This window comes from Acanthochromis polyacanthus, chromosome 12, assembly GCF_021347895.1.
Source record: "Acanthochromis polyacanthus isolate Apoly-LR-REF ecotype Palm Island chromosome 12, KAUST_Apoly_ChrSc, whole genome shotgun sequence".
Classification (NCBI taxonomy): domain Eukaryota; kingdom Metazoa; phylum Chordata; class Actinopteri; family Pomacentridae; genus Acanthochromis; species Acanthochromis polyacanthus.
This window is the reverse complement of record NC_067124.1, coordinates 12,845,736-12,863,837: the sequence shown is the minus strand read 5'-3', so window position 1 is coordinate 12,863,837 and position 18,102 is coordinate 12,845,736. Positions and strand designations below refer to the sequence as shown.

Here is an 18,102-nt window from a genome sequence, read left to right as displayed (position 1 = left end):
TCGCGGTGTTTTGATAGTTGCTAACAGACTAATTGCTAACGAACTTTTCTATCTAGTGTTTATTTGCAACAATTTCACCCATGACACACACAATTTTAAGACATGTTAATGTTTGCAAACAGCTTAGCAATGGATATCCCTCTTGCAACTACAAAACCAATAGACACTGACATAATATAATTTGTAATAATATGATTATTGTTTATACCCAAACTATATTGTAGATGTTTTTAAGTAATGCTGCAAACACTCAGGCCCTGGCACCCAAAGACCGGGTGGTTAATGCAGTGTAAACTTCTGATTGTTAGATGTGAGCATTCATTATAACATACTTCGAAAGGATTTCCTTATTATTGTTTTGGTCTGCCCTGTGTTGTGTCATAGCAGTCTCCATGAACAACTTGAATGATCCCCCTAGATGGAACATCCAACCAGACCCCAGAGGAAGGGGGCGGAGGCTGGTGATGGCAACCAATGGAACTACGCCCTGCTGGTCCCCATGCTGGACTGGCTGCCTTCCGTAAGTTACACAAGGGGTTGTGTTATTGAAGTAAGCAAAACTCACGTGCAAAGAAGCTTAAGTCTGTCCGAGATTGGAACTTTGTCTTGGATAAATAGTTTTAGTCACTTTTGTTATTAATGTTACTATTATCATATAATACTCAATTTAACTGTAAATAGCACAAATTTGCACCTTTTTATAAATACTATGATTTTTTTCTGTGCATTTCTGTAAATACCAGCATTTTAGGCACCTTATTGCATGCTTTTTTGTACATTGTTCTTTTATCTATCTATCTATCTATCTATCTCGTATCTATCTATCTATCTATTATAGTGTCTAACTCTCCATTGAGCCTTGCATGTACACCAATCAGCCGTAACTTTAAAATCACTGACAAGCAATGTGAATAATACCAATCATCCTAACACTGACCTTTCTTTTAGGTTCTTGAAAAGAAACGAACCAGAAAGAAGTCCAGTTGCCTTTTACTTGAATTTTCAGATTACTGTGACCTCAGCAACTGAGAATCTAGACAGACAATACTGATAGTCTCATTACAATGCAATGACCTGCTGGGATAAGGGCTGGGTATCAATCTAAAAGTTTCGATACCGGTACCAATTCCGATACCTTCACTTCAATACCGGTTCCTAAACGATACTTTTTTCGATACCAGTTTTACAATATATACTCTAACAGAATGAAAATTGCATTACACATTACTTTTCACATCTTGAGTTTAATTTTCCAGTGATTTCCAGTGCAAAAGAACATTTGCAAGCAATGTACAGTTCAGTACATACTGAGCCACCTTCGCCCCGGACCCTTCCTGGCCGACCCGGAGCCGGTCGCGGTGCACCGCACCGCCGCGGAGGAAATGCGCCTGGCGAGAGGTCCTGCGAGGGGATCCTCCCGCACCGAGCGCCCGCCCCCGGGCGGGCTGCGCAGACCCCAACCGTTTACCTCTTAACGGTTTCACGCCCTCTTGAACTCTCTCTTCAAAGTTCTTTTCAGCTTTCCCTTCAGGTACTTGTCGACTATCGGTCTCGTGCCGGTATTTAGCCTTAGAAGGCGTTTTCCACCCGCTTTGGCATATACTGCACCGTGCACTATTGGTGTCCATTTTACAAAAGTAGAGCCACGTTTTAGACCTCAGAGGCATCTTTTTCCACTTCGACGACACGCTACACAACTGCAGTAAAGTCAATGTACCTAACGTGAAATCTGTGAATGGGCAGCATGTTTTTTTCCGGCTTGCCGCAATCACGTGTAATGTTACAGCCAATCACAGGTTTGCTTTATCATAATCACGTGATAAGTACCGGAACATGGAACCGAAAGACGAGGCTTATTTCGATACTCATTACTACCAAAACATTTCGGTCGGTGCCATTAAAGAACCCAAGTTCGGTACTCAGCCCTAGCTGGGATCCTGCAGCCTGGCATCCATGTGGGTGTTAATTAGACATGTACCACCTACCTAAATGTTGTCATAGACCAAGCACACCCCCAACGCATGGTAACTAACTCTAAAAATTGGAATTCAAGGAAGCCACAACTCTGCAACAACTACTCTGCTCTTCGGGAAATCAAGACACTGCATACAATTCTATTCACTGTTGTATCTCATCATCAGGTTGGATCTGGACCAGAGAATCTCAGAGAGAAATCCAGAAGGTCAAAGCCCAATATGACAAAGATGTGTCCACAATGCAAATCGAGATGGAGGCTCGTTACCGAGAGACGCTGACAGAGAGGCGCAGGGCAGCAGCTCTGCTGGAGCTGGAGCTGGAGAAGGAGAGGCAGAGGGTGAAAGGCTACAAACAGGCCATGGTCTCACAGAGCCAGCAGCTTATGGAAGAACGCAAGCAGCTGCAGAAAGTAAAGATGTTACCATGCTTATCGCCTCTCACTGTCTTCATTTAAGCTGCTGATGGGCCTCTCCTCTTCTTTCTCTTCCGCTGCTCATCTGCATTTTCTTATACCTCTTTCCTTTGTCCTGCTCTCACTTTCACTGTTGTGTGTTTTTTTTTTCATTTCTAACCTAAAGCCTCTTCTCCATAACCAAAGTTCTGTGTTTTCCCTCACAAGGAGCGAGAGACCTTGGAGGAAGACAAGCAAATGTTAGTGAAGTCTGGAGCTGCAGGTGCTGTACTGCATCAGGCCCTGGAGAGAGAGAACGACTGGTACCGACGGGCCACAGCCACTCTGAAGGAGCTCGAGGGTCAGCTGGTGGAGCGGCAGAATGCCTACTGCTCCCTCATGCAACCACGAGATCAGCGACTGGAGATGGAGAAGAACATGCTGCTTAAGGTCGTTAAAGAGCCCATCGGGGCAGAACTGGATCTGGAGTCCGACCTGAAGGATATTTTTAAGAGAGATAAGCATTGTGCGGACCTGCTAAACGTGGACAAGAGGAAGAATGGGAGCCTCATGTGGGTGTATCTCAAGTACTGGCAACTGCAAATCACCATCCAGAAACACAAAAGAGCCGAGGAAGCCGTGTTAGAAGGGAAAATCCGGTCTGACCGAAAATGACCGGCGCAAAGCTAAGCTGGTGTTTTCATTTGACTTTGAAGGATGTTGACAGTATGTGCAGCAGGAATGGAAAATGTTGTCCCCACTCTGTGTAACATCTTCACCTGAAAGGAATGTTATGCAAACACACAAGTGGTAACAAGGAAATGTTCAATATTTAAAAGTTTTATCTATTATCTCAGAAGCCCCAGTTAAGACTCATTAGCTTTGACTTAAAATGCATGAAAAATTAAACATGCACAAGGATAATTCAGGAAGTACAAGACTCATGTTTAATGAAATATAAAGAGATGATTGTTTTCCATTTAGCTACTTGAAAAATGTTCAAAAATCAATTTACTTTGCATTCTCTGAATGCCATGAATAAATGTTAGTTTAAAATATATCTGGAAGGGGATGTTTTTATCCCCTATTATCAGATATGAATTCAGGGTTTCCACAAACTGTTCACTTTGTCCCACATGACAATACACTTTCTGGAAAAGCACTGTTTCTCATCAGAAAGTTAGTCAAATTATTAATATCACTCAAGTGAAAAACACCATCCAAAACATGTTGCCAACACCATTATTACATTGCAGTGTTTTTCATTTTTGTGGGATGTGTTTTGTATACTTGATGATGGACTGTTGTGGGAGATATTTATCATGGAAACAGATTTGTTTGTGATTTGTTTTTACCTCCATCTATGACGTCTCTATTTACAGCTGAAACTGTTGCCATCCTGTAATACAGTATAGAATAGTGCTCTTGTTCCTCATCACTGGTCTGTGGGATTCTGATAACTAGCAGGGAAATAGGACTTTACTCAAGGTGCATGTGTATAAAGTAGGACTCAGTGCTTCTTCTAGCAAGAAAATATAAAAAAAATAAAACAAGAAAAGCTGTCAGTTGATCTCACACTCTTAAGCACTGGTACTGAAAGAACTATGTAAAATCTGTAGCTTTTTTATTTGGTCATCAGGCCTCTCTGTGCTGTTATGTTTTTATCTTCAACTCGGTGAATAAGTGCTGGATGTAATGCCATAAAATAGGATATAATGACAATGATCACTGCAATCCTTTGAATTCATTTAAGGTTTAAGAACCTGTGTTGTCTGTGTTTCTCTTTTGAAACTCAAAAGTGTTTCTGCATTTACATAACTAGCTCATATTGTTGTCTTACCACTAGGAGATGCTGTTATTGGATTTGAATACAGGAAAATTGTTTAATACAATACCTGCACTACCAGTCAAAAGTTTGGACACACCTTCTCATTCTGTTTGTCTTTATTTTCATGACTATTAACATTGTAGATTCTCAGTGAAGGCATCAAAACTATGAGTGAAACACATGGAATTATGTAGTAAACAAAAAGTGTCAAATAAGTCAAAACATGTTTTATATTTTAGATCCTTCAAAATAGCCTCCCTTTGCTTTGATTACTGCTTTGCACACTCTTTGCATTCTCTCAGTCAGCTTCATGAGGTAGTCACCTGAAATGCTTTTTCAACTGTCCTGAAGGAGTTCCCAGAGATGCTGAACGCTTGTTGGCCCTTTTGCCTTCACTCTGCGGTCCATCCATGGACTGTATATAATATAATATAATATTATATACAGTCCATGGGTCCATCTCATTCCAAACCATCTGGATTGGGTTTAGGTCAGATGACTGGAGGCCAGGTCATCTGACCTAAGCAGCACTCCATCACTCTCCTTCTTGGTCAAATAGCCCTTCCACAGCCTGAAGGTGTGTTTGGAGTCATTGTCCTGTTGAAAATTAATGATGGTCCAACTAAATGCAAACTGGATGGGATGGCATGTCGCTGCAGGAAGCTGTGGGAGCCATGATGGTTCAGTAGTGTGCCTTCAGTTTGAAATAAATCTCCAACAATGTCACCAGCAAAGCAGCCACACACCATCATACCTCCACCTCCATGCTTCATGGTGGGAACCATGCAGAGATCATCCGTTCATCTTTTCTACATCACACAAAGACATGTCGGGTAGAACCAAAGATCTCATATTTGAACTCATCAGAACAAAGCACAGATTTCCACTGGTCTAATGTCCATTCTTTGTGGTTCTTGGCCAAACAAATCTCTTCTGCTCATTGCTTTTTCTTAGTAGTTGGTTTCTTAGCAGCTATTTGACCATAAAAGCCTGATTGGTCAGTCTCCTCTGAACAGTTGATGGAGAGATGTGTCTGCTGCTAGAACTCTTTTTCTGGATTGATTTACCTTCAGTTCTTAAAGTAATGATGGACTGTCGTTTGTCTTTACATAATATGGATTCTAGCAGTTGTCAGATAGGGCTGTCAGCTGTGCACCAACCTAACTTCTACACAACACAGCTGATGGTCCCTAACCCTACACTATTCAGAAGGCAAGAAATTCTACAAATGAACCTTGACAAGGTACACCTGTGAACTGAAGACCATTTCATGTGACTACCTCATGGGGCTGGTTGAGAGAAGGCTAAGGGTTTCATCAAAGCAAAGGGTGGCTATTTTGAGGAATCTAAAATATGAAACATTTAGAATTATTTCACAATTGTTTGCTACATAATTCCATTTATCTTGCTTCATAGTTTTAATGTCTTCAGTTTTAATCTACAATGTAGAAAAGATGTGTCCAAACATTTTACTGGTAGTGCATGTGGAGGCTCATACTACATAAAGTACAAAAACTAAAGACTTTTCACAGGAATATAAGAAAAAACATCAACACACATTTGGCAGTAAACAAAACAAGCTTCCAGACAGTGTTTCATGGAGCTTTATTGGGTTTACAAATCACTTACTATGACAAATGTGTAATTTCTTCCAGTCATTGTAAAGAAGCGCTTTCAGAATATGTTTAGATCTACACTTTAGTATGTTGTGACACATTTGCAAATTTTTGCACAATACAATATGTTGAATTAACTGAAATCTCTTTCGATATTACTTAAAACAGGAAGTTAGCAGATGATATGTGTAGGATTTTTTTTCACTATTTCTGAAACCATTGTGCCTCTGAGGCTATGTTATGTTTTCTGAACTGCAGTTTAAATTTCCCTCCACCTCTCTGCTTCACTCCCTCCTCTGTATGCGATGAGAGATCTCCCTTGGAGACGACATCAGACTCGAGGCTCTGTAGTCCACTCTGACTGGCTTGTTGAGGTTCGGAGTTTCTGAGCTCATTTTCTCTTCATCTGCTCCTTTATTCTCCTTTCCTGGTAGGATTGGCTGCACTGTGCGCTCAAAGGTGGCTGGGGCATGCTGCAGGTCCTTTCTGGTGCGGAAGAGGGGTAGTTGGTGCTCGGTCATGGCTCCACTGGTGCCGCCCAGCCTCAACATCTGACTGGGGCTCCTCTCCACCATGAAGTGGGCTACCTGTTGCTGCTTGTAACTCTCTCTCCGACTGCTGTCTGTCTCTGAGAGGGTCAGCCTGAAACATGTTACGTACAAATAAGTGACTGTCTGGAATACAGTCAAGTAAAGTGAAGTCATCAGTTTGCTCAGACTTAAAGGTAAATCTATAAATTCTGATTCTTGGGGGGAAAAACTGCTGCTTCACTGCTCATTGTTATTTAAAAGTTTGAAGCTTTTGACCGTTATCAGTGATCAGGATGAGGTTATAAAGTGCAACTTGTCTGAACACAGCAAATTTCAAAATAGGCACATCATGTGTTTGTAGTATAAACACAATGAGCCGCTCTGTCGTCCTTCACTTTCTGTCTCACTGCATTGACAACCACACAAATGCCCAGATCCAACAGGCCCTTTTTTAAAGCACTGACCAATTGGAAGATCATGAAACAATTTGCTTTAAAAAACATGTCTTCTTTTCAAATAGTTGAAAGAATCCAATATAAACATTTCAGTGTTTATTTTACTAAAATTTTGCTGCAGACATTTATTTGAGATGCTACTTTAGTTGTACATTTAAACATAATATACATATTATACAGTATAACTTGTAATACAAAAAAACATTGCTTAATACAAACACTCAGCTGGAGCAGCCTCATTAGTTTAACTTTTACTTGCAAACAGTGCTTTTCAATAAAAATGTGTGTAATTTTACAGAGTACATCTTAAAAGGGACATTTTTCCTCAAACTCTGAGCCAAAATTCTCCACTTCAGTAGCATTTCCATAGACAACACCTTCCACTGTCATTCCTGTCTGTATCCTGAAGGTTTTTATAGAAGTTTGTTCATGTATCATTCATAGCCTCATTTAAAGAACATTTTATTGCCAAAAACATGGTGAAAATATTTTTAGTGGCTTATTTAACAGAATGTCCACAATTTGGACACAAATTGTAACAGCTACCTGTACTGAGGTCTTGTTTCGAGAACCAGGCCCAGCCAGCAGGCTTCGTAGCTCTCTCTCTTCCACTGGTTGTCCTCCTGAAGATCACAGAAGGAGTTCACCAGATAGCAGCCTCCTCTGCTCAGGCAGTTCATGGTGCGATTGTGTCAAGAATCTAGACGTTAGTGAGTTCTTATTTCTGCCAAGACAAATGTCTTCTGCCACGCGATTAACTAAAATTCAGAGGAAAAAGACACAAGCTATTAAATTTAAATCATGTGTCATCATCAGTGTGTGTGTGTCTCTGTGGATAAAGTGGTCTGAGAAGTGTGTGTGTGTGTATGTTGGACCATGTCTTAAATATCCAGGCTTGTTTCTATTTTTACTCCTCTGTGTCACAATGAAGTGAATGTCCCCTACTTCAAACATCTTGAAGGTTGGTTTTCATATGAAAAGAAACTAACTCTTTCCATGATGTGAGCCAACCAGATGAACTGAACTTTTCATGTTGAACTTGCAGCATTTGTAGTTACTTCATCAACTTGTGGATAAAACAGAAGCATAATTTTAAACATAATATCAGCATTAAGATGTAAAAATTTATATGAGCGTGTGCGTAATTAGAGATTTAGGGACATAAAAATGTGTGTGCAGGCGATGACAGACACATAAAATGACTAATCTGCTCAGCCCAGATGGATCCAAGAGTCATTACATCAGATCAGAGAATCCAACCTCCCACTCCTCAAATATCTCTCACATAGACTGCACGTTGCAGGAAGTAAACAGCTGACAGTTACATCGTAATTCATTAATCCAAAGCTCCATCAGTTCCTGAGCCAAAATCATGTTAAAAATAGACTGATGGACATAACAATGATTCTTAGATTTTATTTAACAGATGTGTTTCCAATGTCGTTTGATTTTCAGCTGGATAAATATAAAGCATGGCTGGAAATATACTGAATATCATGCAAAAGAAAATTATGTGAACTTCTGTGAGTGTATATATCGCTGGTTATTCAATTTAATTAAAAATCCATCAGCAAGGTATTAAATTAGTTCACTGCACTAAAGCTCCTTGAAAGATGGGAATATCTGATATTCTGACACTGATGCGATGCCACTTTAAACCTGGACCGCTCTCAGTTCTTGCTCTCACTACCTTGGCAACCTTAGTTTCATCGAGCTGTGAAACTGAATCAGAGGGTGTATTATGGTGTGACTGAAGCAGTGAAAGATATGCTGGACTCAACCCAGCACAAACAGTCTGTTCCAGCAGCACAAGAGCAGCTACTTAAGCTTGATGCTGAATACTGACTAATAGATGTTTGTGTGGAAACACTCATGCACATTCACAAACAAATAAACAAGCGATTCTGTTGACAAGTACCAATTTTCCACAATTTTTTGATTTCTCTATACCTTTAACAGATATTACTGTGACACATAGTTACATAGCCACCATTTAGTATTAAATGTTTAGATATCAGATTGTTTAGTTTCTTCATCTTAAATGAGAACATAGTGTCACTAATGACAGTGTTTGCATGTCCCACTCAGCTTTCATCCGTTTAAGGGTGGGAGTAGATCGAAGAAATTAACGAAAGTAGGAACTGTAATAAAAGCAATTTGTACATGATGGTTCTCATGTGGACGATTCTTCAAACCTAAATAAAGCTGGGTTAGACAGGAGACTTTAACCAACCACATGGCATTTCAGCCGCAGCAGATGAGACATTTGCACTGTTGTTGTAGATATCGTGCACATTTCACCAAAGGACGAAAGATAAATATTTTTTTCCCCCTCAAATAATGATTTTATTGTTGAACATTGAAATATATTGCAGTAAATTTCACCTCATCAAAACTCTGACACACTTGACTTTAAATCTGACAATCAGTTGAAACTGGTACAAAACATGATATCAATGACTCCAAAGACATGTTGGATATTTTCTGTTGTACCCACATATTAATGAAACAGTACGTTCAAAGAGATGAGTGAAAATGTTCACCTGATACTCAGGTATTTATCAGTTCTGATCAAACAAGCAGAATGAACTTTATCCTTGAAAACAAAACTGATGCATAATTCTTCTTTCATTAACTGAATGACTTTAGACTGTCACACTTGAGGTATCAGAAACAACGGCTCAGTAACTCAGGATTAATAGCTGAACCAGCCAGGCCTCTTCCTGGCCATCTCCACGATCCTCTTGTCTTTGTCTGCCTGGTTTGGTGTTTCACCCTCATACACAACAACAGTCTCTACGGCTGGAGCCCTCAGCGGGCCGCCTTCCATCGCTTGAATCTGTTGACGAATCTTAGAAGTCTCCCTGCACACCTTAGCGTAACAGAAGCCACACAGGATATGTTTCTGCTTCAGATGGCCACACTCTGGACATGGCTCAATGTTGTTCTGAGAGAGGAAGACAGAGTGAGACACAGAAAACAAACAATGTAAATGACCGTAATTCTACATTGCTTTTCAAATATCTTTGGCATTTTTGCTCTGCAGTTGCTTGACAGTTATAGGCCAACATAGTTCATATACACAAATAAAACACTTACACCCAAAAAGATCTGATAGTATTGGATTTGGTAACAGTTATGTATCTTGGTTCCAAGGGTCCTTTATTGCTTTCTTATAATGTCATATAATGTTACATTTTTACACTGAAACACGTTAAATTATACAGTATTTACAATGTTTAATCTTAATATTTGTTTCATTATGTAAATCCTACGATTGGCATTCCGATTTTAGAAAACCTTTCTAACCCAATTACTTTTCTGTCTCGCAAATAGATGAGCTGATGCTCAGGATTGCTATTTTATTTCTAAGGTTTTACACAAGAAAAATCACAAGGAACAAAGCAGCTGTGTCAGACAATGGAGTTTGTGGTGCTGTTTTTATGGGACTTTACTGTGCCTTCAAATTTAATTCATTTTCCAAAACTCTAATGAATACACAAAACGGAATAAAACCAAATCAAATCTATAGTTTGATCACCATTTAGGTGGTTTGATTTAAGCTGAAATGTACCTGAAACCCCAACAATAAAACTGTATTGAATAATATTTTGTTGGTGCTTTATCACTTTACAAAGCTGACATCATTCAATACCATTTCTATAAACAACAATGTTGTCTTCCCCTTCAGAACTGGTCTTGATGAAACTGCCCATAATGTGGCCTGTGGAAATCACCCCAACCAAACCCAAATGCTCAACCACTGTGGATGACGTGCTCCCTAACTTAAAACCCTAAATTTAAACCCTGGTTCACTACACATGGCACACATTTATTAAAGTACTGACATGACAGTTTAAACTCTGGGTTATGATATATATCATAACTTGCCGTCTCTGCTGTTTGTGTGTTGTATTGCTTCAAGTGGCAATTTCTAATTCAAATTGCTTGTTTTTAAGCCCTAAGTAAGACTAAATTAGTTGCACTTAACTTTAGGTGTAAAGAAAGACCCTTTGAAGTGATCCCAGGCCTATCACGTGTACCTTAACTTTTAGTAGTTTGCTTTCCGCTCTCCTTCTGGTGCGGTTGACCTCAATAGTGCGTCTCTTCTTGGGTGCTGCCATCCATAGGATGCTGTCCAGGAGGCCAGGGGGTTGTTCTGGGCTCTGCTGCTCATCCAGCTGAGGCTCCTGTTTGATCTGAGGAAGGAGACTGGGGCCATTTATTGCCAGCGCTGGACCTGCATGCGGAGGGAAATAACATTACCACCATTCCAACACAAAACAGTGAGACCAGGGGAAAGAAATAAAGTGAAATACACTTAAGACACGAGTTTATAAGGTGCTTTGATAGACAGCAAAAGCATAACACCTTTAAGGTAATAATGACAACAGAAAGCCAGATAGTGAGACTACACAAAGTGGGAGGACTAGAACGTGAAAAATAATTTAGAAGACAAAAGAAGCAAAAAATACAATGACAGAATCAAATTCATAGAAATAAATAAAAAAAATAATACAGCAACAAAAAAAATGACACACGTATTAGAAGCAAAACAGCAAATATAGGAAGCAAATACACACAAACACCCAAGAGAAGATATGAAGACAAAGTTAAGAATAAAAATACCTCCAGTTAAAGTTTCGGAGTAACTGACTGAAATTGTTAAAAGACATTTAGCACATAGCTAAATCCCTTGTTAGCAAGATTAGCTAACAAGGCTCCACTAAACTAAACTCTCACCCAGGTGTCTGTCTAGTCCGGCCGCCTGCAGAAGTCTGCTTTCAACACGTAGCAAAGAGCATCTGAGGTTGTGAATTAAATAAGTTAAATTCATCATTTTTACAACCAGCACGCTTCTTTTCCTTCCAGTCAAACAACTCACGGTCACTGAAGTTCATACGTCATTAAACAGCGACAGTGAACTATACTTCCTCGTCTTTTTAATTGCTGGCAGACAGGACAGGATGTGGATGTGCTGCCACTTAGCGGTGAAAATCGTTCCATGCTATGTTTTTACGTTTTATTTTGCTTGGTCATGTAGGTGCGGATATTTTTGGAGGATTTCCTAGGGCATTTTTTTAGAATCAAACACTTAATTTTCTGCATTGTGGTTAATTTTAACCGCAACTTTATGCATTTTCTGCATTAAATTATGATGAGAATGTCTTAATTTTAGTTAAGAGCAACACAAAATAGAGTAATGTGCCATCCTCGGAATAACTCAATGCTTTATCATCCAGCTCAGAATCAGAACCAGAATTAGAAATGTGTTATTGATCCCTGAGAGGAAATTGGTTTTATTGCAATTGCTCCCATTCAAAGTCATAAATATAAAACAAACAAATTATATAGGTGAGTATAAGTAGAAAAATATTATCTAAAAATATAAGCATAAGTAGAAAAATATTTCCTACAAAATTACCATAAATAGAAGCAGCATAAGCATCAATGTAGACTGTGCTTTCCCTAAAAAAAATAAAGTGTAGGTATGCAGTGTGTTACTGCACAGTTAAACAATCAACTCAAGTTAAGCTAAGCTAAGTTTAACAATTTTTTCCAACCATCACAAACAAACAAACAAACAAACAAATAAATAAATATTTTTTTCTCCAAGTCAGACAAGAAGACAATTTGCATACAAGGTTTATATATTTGTTTAGCAGTATGTTTTAGGAGAAAGAGAACAGTTTTTATATTCTCTTACATTAGATTAACAGACTCCTGGCTTATTGTACCAGCAGATCAATGTCAGTGACTAATGTTGGTCCAGTATATCATAAAAAAGAGAGTAATGTTGACCTTTAAATGTGCTTCTCCTCAGCTCTACAGGTATCATTATATTCTGTATTTATTATTATTATACATTACATATTACTATATTTACAAGTATCTGGGAGTGAGTCTGGACAAGAATTTGGAGTGATCTACAAACACTGGGGCTGTCTACAAGAACGACCTGAGCTGGCTCTATTTCCTCAGCAGGCTGAGGTCCTTCAACGTATGGAACCGCATGCTCCTGATGTTCTGCAAGTCTGTGGTGGTGAGGGCCATCTTCTTTGCTGTGGTGGGCTGGGGTGCAGGCATCAAGGCTAAGGACACCTTCCACCCCCTCCATAAAACTGGACAATCTGAGTAGAGGCTGCTTCAGCAACAGACTGATACAACCCTGCTGCTCCAAGGAACAGTACAGGAGGTCATTCCTCCCCACAGCAGTAAGACTCTTCAATGTATCTGCGTCTGACCGATCACAAAAGGACTTAATCACTTTACCTGCTAATGAAGCCACGTTACATACTGGGCACTTTATATTCTAACGCCATTCATTATATCTGTAAACTTATGTGCCTCTACTTATGTCATTTGCACATCGAAGTACATTCTCATTTGCACATTTCTGTGTGACTCTTGTAAATTCTTGTATATTTAACTTTTTTCTTTCTATGCTATATTTTCTATATTCTTATTTTATTTTATCTTATCCTATTTTATCTCATTTTATTTTATATTACCTTCACTTTACACCTGACCCTAATATTCTGTCATGTCTTACTGTTTACCCCCTTGTCGAATACCCAGCTGCTGTAACAACATAATTTTCTTCTGCGGATCAATAAATTAAGTCTATATTTACATTAGGTTTTACATGAGGTGTCCTGCAGGTGGCGGTAAACATACTTAACTGGATTTACAACCCTCCGGTCCGCACAGAGTAGAAGAAAAAGAACAAGATGGCGGAACGAGGATATAGTTTCTCCCTCACCACATTTAGGTAAACTTTCTCAAAATATTGCTAAAATCGTTAAAAGGAACCTAAACTTGTACCACGTAGTCATTGTTGTTAAACAGTAGTTTCGGTAAATATATGCACCGCGTTCTGTTTTAAGAGGAAGATGAGGTTTGGGAGCTGCTGTAGTCGATGCACTGTCATTGCCGAGTAATGAATCGGCTAACGTTGGCTGTTAGCATGGCTGCTAACTGGGATTTAAACTAAACCCTTAAAAGACTCAATTCGGATATCATTCTCGAAAATATACATTTTCCTTATTTTTTGACAATAACTAAACAGACAGAAACACTTCTGTTTCTGATGTTGAATCTTTAAAGACTCGCTTGCTAGCATGAAGTTAGCTCAGATGAGTCAGTTGTTTTAGCTTTTACTTTCAGTTTCATGTAGATGGTTATTTTATAGTAATTTTGAGTGTTCCCTAAAATTGATATTGTGTCTGCATTTGATTTAGTTAGTTTTCCCTCCACCTCCCAGTATAATAATGCAGCATCCTGTGTTTCTTCCTGCAGCCCATCGGGTAAACTGGTCCAGATTGAGTATGCGCTGGCAGCAGTGGCAGCCGGAGCACCTTCAGTGGGAATCAAAGGTAAGGAGAGCTGCAATCATAGATCACGACATCTGAGAAGTAATGCATCACTGTTGATTGAAGACGCTAACGTATTTTGAATTATACATTTTTACTGAGTGACATTTTGTTTTTAACTGCAGCACTGTGACTCTATAAACTGTATAATCTTATCAAGTGTTTGCATTGTTTAGGGTAACTTAACACAAGGGGTGGACCGATTATCAGTTTGGCTGATTATCGGTTCTAATATTGACCTACTGAAGGGCTGTCAGGAATTTTTTTGTCCACTAATTTTAATATAAAAAAGTTTGTTTAAAAACAAGTGTGATCTGATTGATTACAAATCACACGTAACGACCCATCAACACTGAAAGTTCAATGTTAATGGCTTGTTTAATTAAACAGATATGAAGCACAAGTAACTAAGAGCATTTAAATGTAGTTTGTGGCAGCATCAGTGTTATTCTTAATTTTGACACACATTTTGATTTTTCCATCAAATGTGTATGGTTTTCAAATGTTTGTTATAGGTCTCCTTGGTGACTAATAATTGTTATCAATGTCATCCCTGAAAAAACACACATCAGTCAATCCCTAATTAATACAGATATAAAATTGAATGTGAAGCTATTCTAGAATTGCTGTATAATTTTCCTGACTTCTTTATGGAAAACAGTAAGTGCAAAAAGCAGAGAATGATTAGACATGAAAATGATTTTGGAAATCTGATACTACATGGGAAAAGAAAACAACACTACAGGAGGAAATGCCATTTTGTAGACAGTAATTCAATAGGCCAGTCTAAGACACAACAGTGCAGCACTTAAGCACTCACTAAACTGTTGATTCCAAACCAAAAAAGAAAAAACAAGAAACTGGAGACTTTGTTTAGATTTGTGAAGATGCTAATTGTGATATTTTCTTATGTTTTTCAGCTTCCAATGGAGTTGTCCTGGCAACAGAGAAGAAACAGAAGTCCATCCTGTATGATGAACAGAGTGTCCATAAAGTGGAGCCGATCACGAAACACATAGGCATGGTCTACAGCGGCATGGGGCCCGACTACAGGTGGGAACTTTTTGTGTGTTTAGAAGCATTATTTTTATTTGTATTTTTTTAGCCTCTGTTTAGTGGTATCACTGTGATGTCCGCCATAAAGTGCACTATGGAGCCATACAAAATAGGATGAGCCAGCACTCACCCTAAACCAGCCTTTTCCAGTCTATTAAATATATGCATTTGAGGCTTTGCTGTATGAACAATTCATCACACTGTGTTTTAAACATTTTACCAGGTCATACAGTATGTTTTCATTCTGTAAGCTTCTTAGACTGCCATCCTGGTTTCCAGACAGTTGTTATATTTAAGTTTCATCCTTTAAGGCTTGAGGCTCTGTATGTGACAGATCCAGAAGATGTTGCACAGACTTTGTATGACTACCGAACTTCAGATTCACAAACAGATTCATGAGTTCTGCTTCTTTTGCAGGGTTTTAGTGCGACGAGCCAGGAAGCTGGCGCAACAGTACTTCCTGGTTTACCAGGAGCCAATTCCCACAGGCCAGCTTGTCCAGAGAGTGGCCTCTGTTATGCAGGAGTACACACAGTCTGGGTGGGTATGCACAAAGATACACCAAAACACACAATGTGCTATATATTTTTATGCTTTAGATAGCTTTACATGTTTTGAATTTCTCTGATGTTTCCTCAGAATGTAGTTCACATAATTTTTAATTCCTTAAATTTTTTTTCAAATTTTTTCATTTGGATATCTCCAGAGATCCATGTGTGACCTAAACTTGTGTGAAATTATGCCAGGTTATTGAAACTATCTTTTCCTCCTACGATCTAGCGGAGTACGTCCATTTGGCGTGTCGTTGCTGATAGCTGGATGGGATGAAGACCACCCCTACTTGTTCCAGTCAGACCCCTCTGTAAGATGTTTTTTTTTTTAATATTTGCACATTTTCTGTGAAATAATGCTGATCTTCAGACAGAGAGATTTCACAGCTCAGTTAGATACTCAATTATGCTCTATAAACTACTTATGACTGAGGCTTGATATGCTGCTCACCTTTTTTCTTGTTTGTGACTGACAGGGTGCTTATTTTGCATGGAAAGCCACAGCCATGGGAAAGAACTACGTAAATGGAAAAACATTCCTTGAGAAAAGGTAGTTTGACTTTTTCTAGCCAATTTCCCACAGCACAGACTCTTTGTGTTTATGATTATGAAGGCACAGATGTGGGAGTGTATTTGGAGAAGTATATCTCACACATTTTCATTTTGAGGCATTTTCAGCACTGTTGAACCATTTTGAGTGAAATAAATATCTAAATATTTATAATATTAAAATGTGGATAGTTTTTGCAATAAGCTTTTCACCTAGTTTTATGCCATAGTTATGTTTTTGGAAAAAATAAGATCTGGTAATGATATAGATTATGAAGCCACATAACTGAGGTGTGTAACCACTTTGATTCCATTCTCCAGGTATAACAATGATCTGGAACTGGAAGATGCCATCCACACAGCCATCCTGACACTGAAGGTATACTGTTTGTGATTTTACAACATTTCTGAAGTATTAGAATCTCAGAATCAAACTCAGAAACACTTTATTGATCCCTGAGGAAAATTGCTGGATGTGTCTTCATCGTGACTGTGTCTTTCCTTTTGGTATCAGCGATGCACATTCTGCTGTGTTTGTGTTGCAGGAGAGTTTTGAGGGTCAGATGACAGAGGAGAACATCGAGGTGGGGATCTGTAACGAGGCAGGCTTCAAAAGACTCACCCCGGCAGAGGTGAAAGACTATCTGGCAGCCATCGCGTGAACACACTCCCTGGTGACGGGGCTCTCTGGCCACATTTCAAGACAAAGACACAACTGCACAGTAGCCAATAGTCTCATCACATAGCTTGTCAGACAGAGCTTGGCCACATTGTCTTGTGGTTGAACCTTGTCTGGCCTAAAAAACGTGAGGATATCCACAATAACGTAACCAGATTAAATATTATTAATGTGACATGACAGAACCTTACAGCCTGTTGACCACTACTAGAGGCTGCCTGCCGAGATCTGTTTGCTTAATGAGACAGCCTTTGTGTTTGTGCACAGCTGATGTGGCTGCCACCCAGTGCTGTGAGACGGTAGACTCATGTTACAATAACTAATTGGCTTTGTTGTCTAATGCTTACCCCGGTCTTGTGAAATGTGGCGGTTGGCTACTGTGCTACTGAAAAGGAATGTGGGCTCTGATGAGTGAAATCTCAAGTCTTCCATTGAATCCTAGTTTTCTTATTGCTCATTCTTGTTGCAAAGGCACTGGATTTTAGAAAACAAGCATCGGTTTAATATGCGTTTATTAAAAATTCTGTTGCTTGTTTGGTGTGACAAATGACATCTGTTTGCACAAAAAGCAAAATATTGAAATAGTACTAACACCAAGTCAAAGCCTTAGCTTCACATCTGTCAGAGGGCGATCTGTTCATCTTGAATCCTCAGACACACTAGGAAGGAAAAACAAAAAGAAGCAGGTAGTGAGGATCTAATGGAAAGTTTTGAGATTTTACAGTCAGGTTCTGGTTGCCTGTACAGCAGTTTTACATGATGTACTCTCCTTTTTTTTTCAAGCTAGAAACAGTTCTAGAGTTTGTATCTTCTTTTCTGGTATCTGTCACTTATTCAAATAAAAGACGAGATGATGATCTGACTTTGACTTTGTGTTTTGAATTCATGTACTTTTATATTACAATAGCGGGTTTATTGTTCATTGGTAAATCGTGAACATGTTGGTCACATAAATGAGCGCGCACTTTAAAACGGAGCGCGCCCTAACATAAACCGGGACACCGTTTCAAAATATGTATGTATTCCTCCGCTGGTATATGTCTTAACAAATACTGCAACTGGCGCAGCAGCGATACAAACGGTCTCCATTAAAAGTC

At 39.1% G+C, this 18,102-nt stretch overlaps 4 protein-coding genes across 4 annotated transcripts; 2 read left to right on the top strand and 2 right to left on the bottom strand.

The window, feature by feature from the left end:
* Positions 1 to 388: 388 nt before the first annotated feature.
* On the top strand, positions 389 to 4,093 carry ccdc127a (coiled-coil domain containing 127a). The gene is given in 5 exon segments (XM_022189699.2): positions 389 to 449; positions 452 to 500; positions 503 to 520; positions 2,142 to 2,386; positions 2,597 to 4,093. Coding segments are annotated over 5 exon segments (816 nt in total). The 5' UTR covers positions 389 to 392; the 3' UTR covers positions 3,044 to 4,093.
* Positions 4,094 to 6,001: 1,908 nt separating this feature from the next.
* zmp:0000000930 (uncharacterized) lies at positions 6,002 to 7,477 on the bottom strand. Its single transcript, XM_051957198.1, has 2 exons — positions 7,344 to 7,477; positions 6,002 to 6,454 (listed from the first exon to the last, which is right to left on the bottom strand). The coding sequence occupies exons 1-2, from the start codon at positions 7,475 to 7,477 to the stop codon at positions 6,097 to 6,099; spliced, it is 492 nt and encodes a 163-aa protein (XP_051813158.1). The 3' UTR covers positions 6,002 to 6,096.
* Positions 7,478 to 9,116: 1,639 nt separating this feature from the next.
* mrpl32 (mitochondrial ribosomal protein L32) lies at positions 9,117 to 11,726 on the bottom strand. The gene is made up of 3 exons (XM_022189695.2): positions 11,541 to 11,726; positions 10,841 to 11,037; positions 9,117 to 9,744 (listed from the first exon to the last, which is right to left on the bottom strand). Exons 1-3 carry the CDS (start codon positions 11,635 to 11,637, stop codon positions 9,493 to 9,495), a joined length of 546 nt encoding a protein of 181 aa, XP_022045387.1. The 5' UTR covers positions 11,638 to 11,726; the 3' UTR covers positions 9,117 to 9,492.
* Positions 11,727 to 13,458: 1,732 nt separating this feature from the next.
* Positions 13,459 to 17,867, top strand: psma2a (proteasome 20S subunit alpha 2a). The gene is made up of 8 exons (XM_022189694.2): positions 13,459 to 13,569; positions 14,097 to 14,173; positions 15,091 to 15,223; positions 15,644 to 15,766; positions 16,007 to 16,088; positions 16,254 to 16,327; positions 16,648 to 16,705; positions 16,872 to 17,867. Exons 1-8 carry the CDS (start codon positions 13,529 to 13,531, stop codon positions 16,986 to 16,988), a joined length of 705 nt encoding a protein of 234 aa, XP_022045386.1. The 5' UTR covers positions 13,459 to 13,528; the 3' UTR covers positions 16,989 to 17,867.
* The last annotated feature ends 235 nt before the right edge of the window (positions 17,868 to 18,102 follow it).

What these genes read in the sequence shown, in the direction of transcription:
- psma2a (XM_022189694.2), top strand. Translation starts at nt 13,529, where the DNA reads ATGGCGGAACGAGGATATAGTTTCTCCCTCACCACATTTAG. An exon ending in GGCATGGGGCCCGACTACAG is followed by an intron (nt 15,224 to 15,643) that starts GTGGGAACTTTT and finishes CTTCTTTTGCAG; the next exon opens with GGTTTTAGTGCGACGAGCCA. An exon ending in CAGGAGTACACACAGTCTGG is followed by an intron (nt 15,767 to 16,006) that starts GTGGGTATGCAC and finishes CCTACGATCTAG; the next exon opens with CGGAGTACGTCCATTTGGCG.
- mrpl32 (XM_022189695.2), bottom strand. Translation starts at nt 11,637, where the DNA reads ATGATGAATTTAACTTATTTAATTCACAACCTCAGATGCTCTTTGCTA. An exon ending in CGGACTAGACAGACACCTGG is followed by an intron (nt 11,038 to 11,540) that starts GTGAGAGTTTAG and finishes CTCCGCATGCAG; the next exon opens with GTCCAGCGCTGGCAATAAAT. An exon ending in GCAAACTACTAAAAGTTAAG is followed by an intron (nt 9,745 to 10,840) that starts GTACACGTGATA and finishes TTCCTCTCTCAG; the next exon opens with AACAACATTGAGCCATGTCC.
- zmp:0000000930 (XM_051957198.1), bottom strand. Translation starts at nt 7,477, where the DNA reads ATGAACTGCCTGAGCAGAGGAGGCTGCTATCTGGTGAACTCCTTCTGT. An exon ending in GAAACAAGACCTCAGTACAG is followed by an intron (nt 6,455 to 7,343) that starts GTAGCTGTTACA and finishes AACATGTTTCAG; the next exon opens with GCTGACCCTCTCAGAGACAG.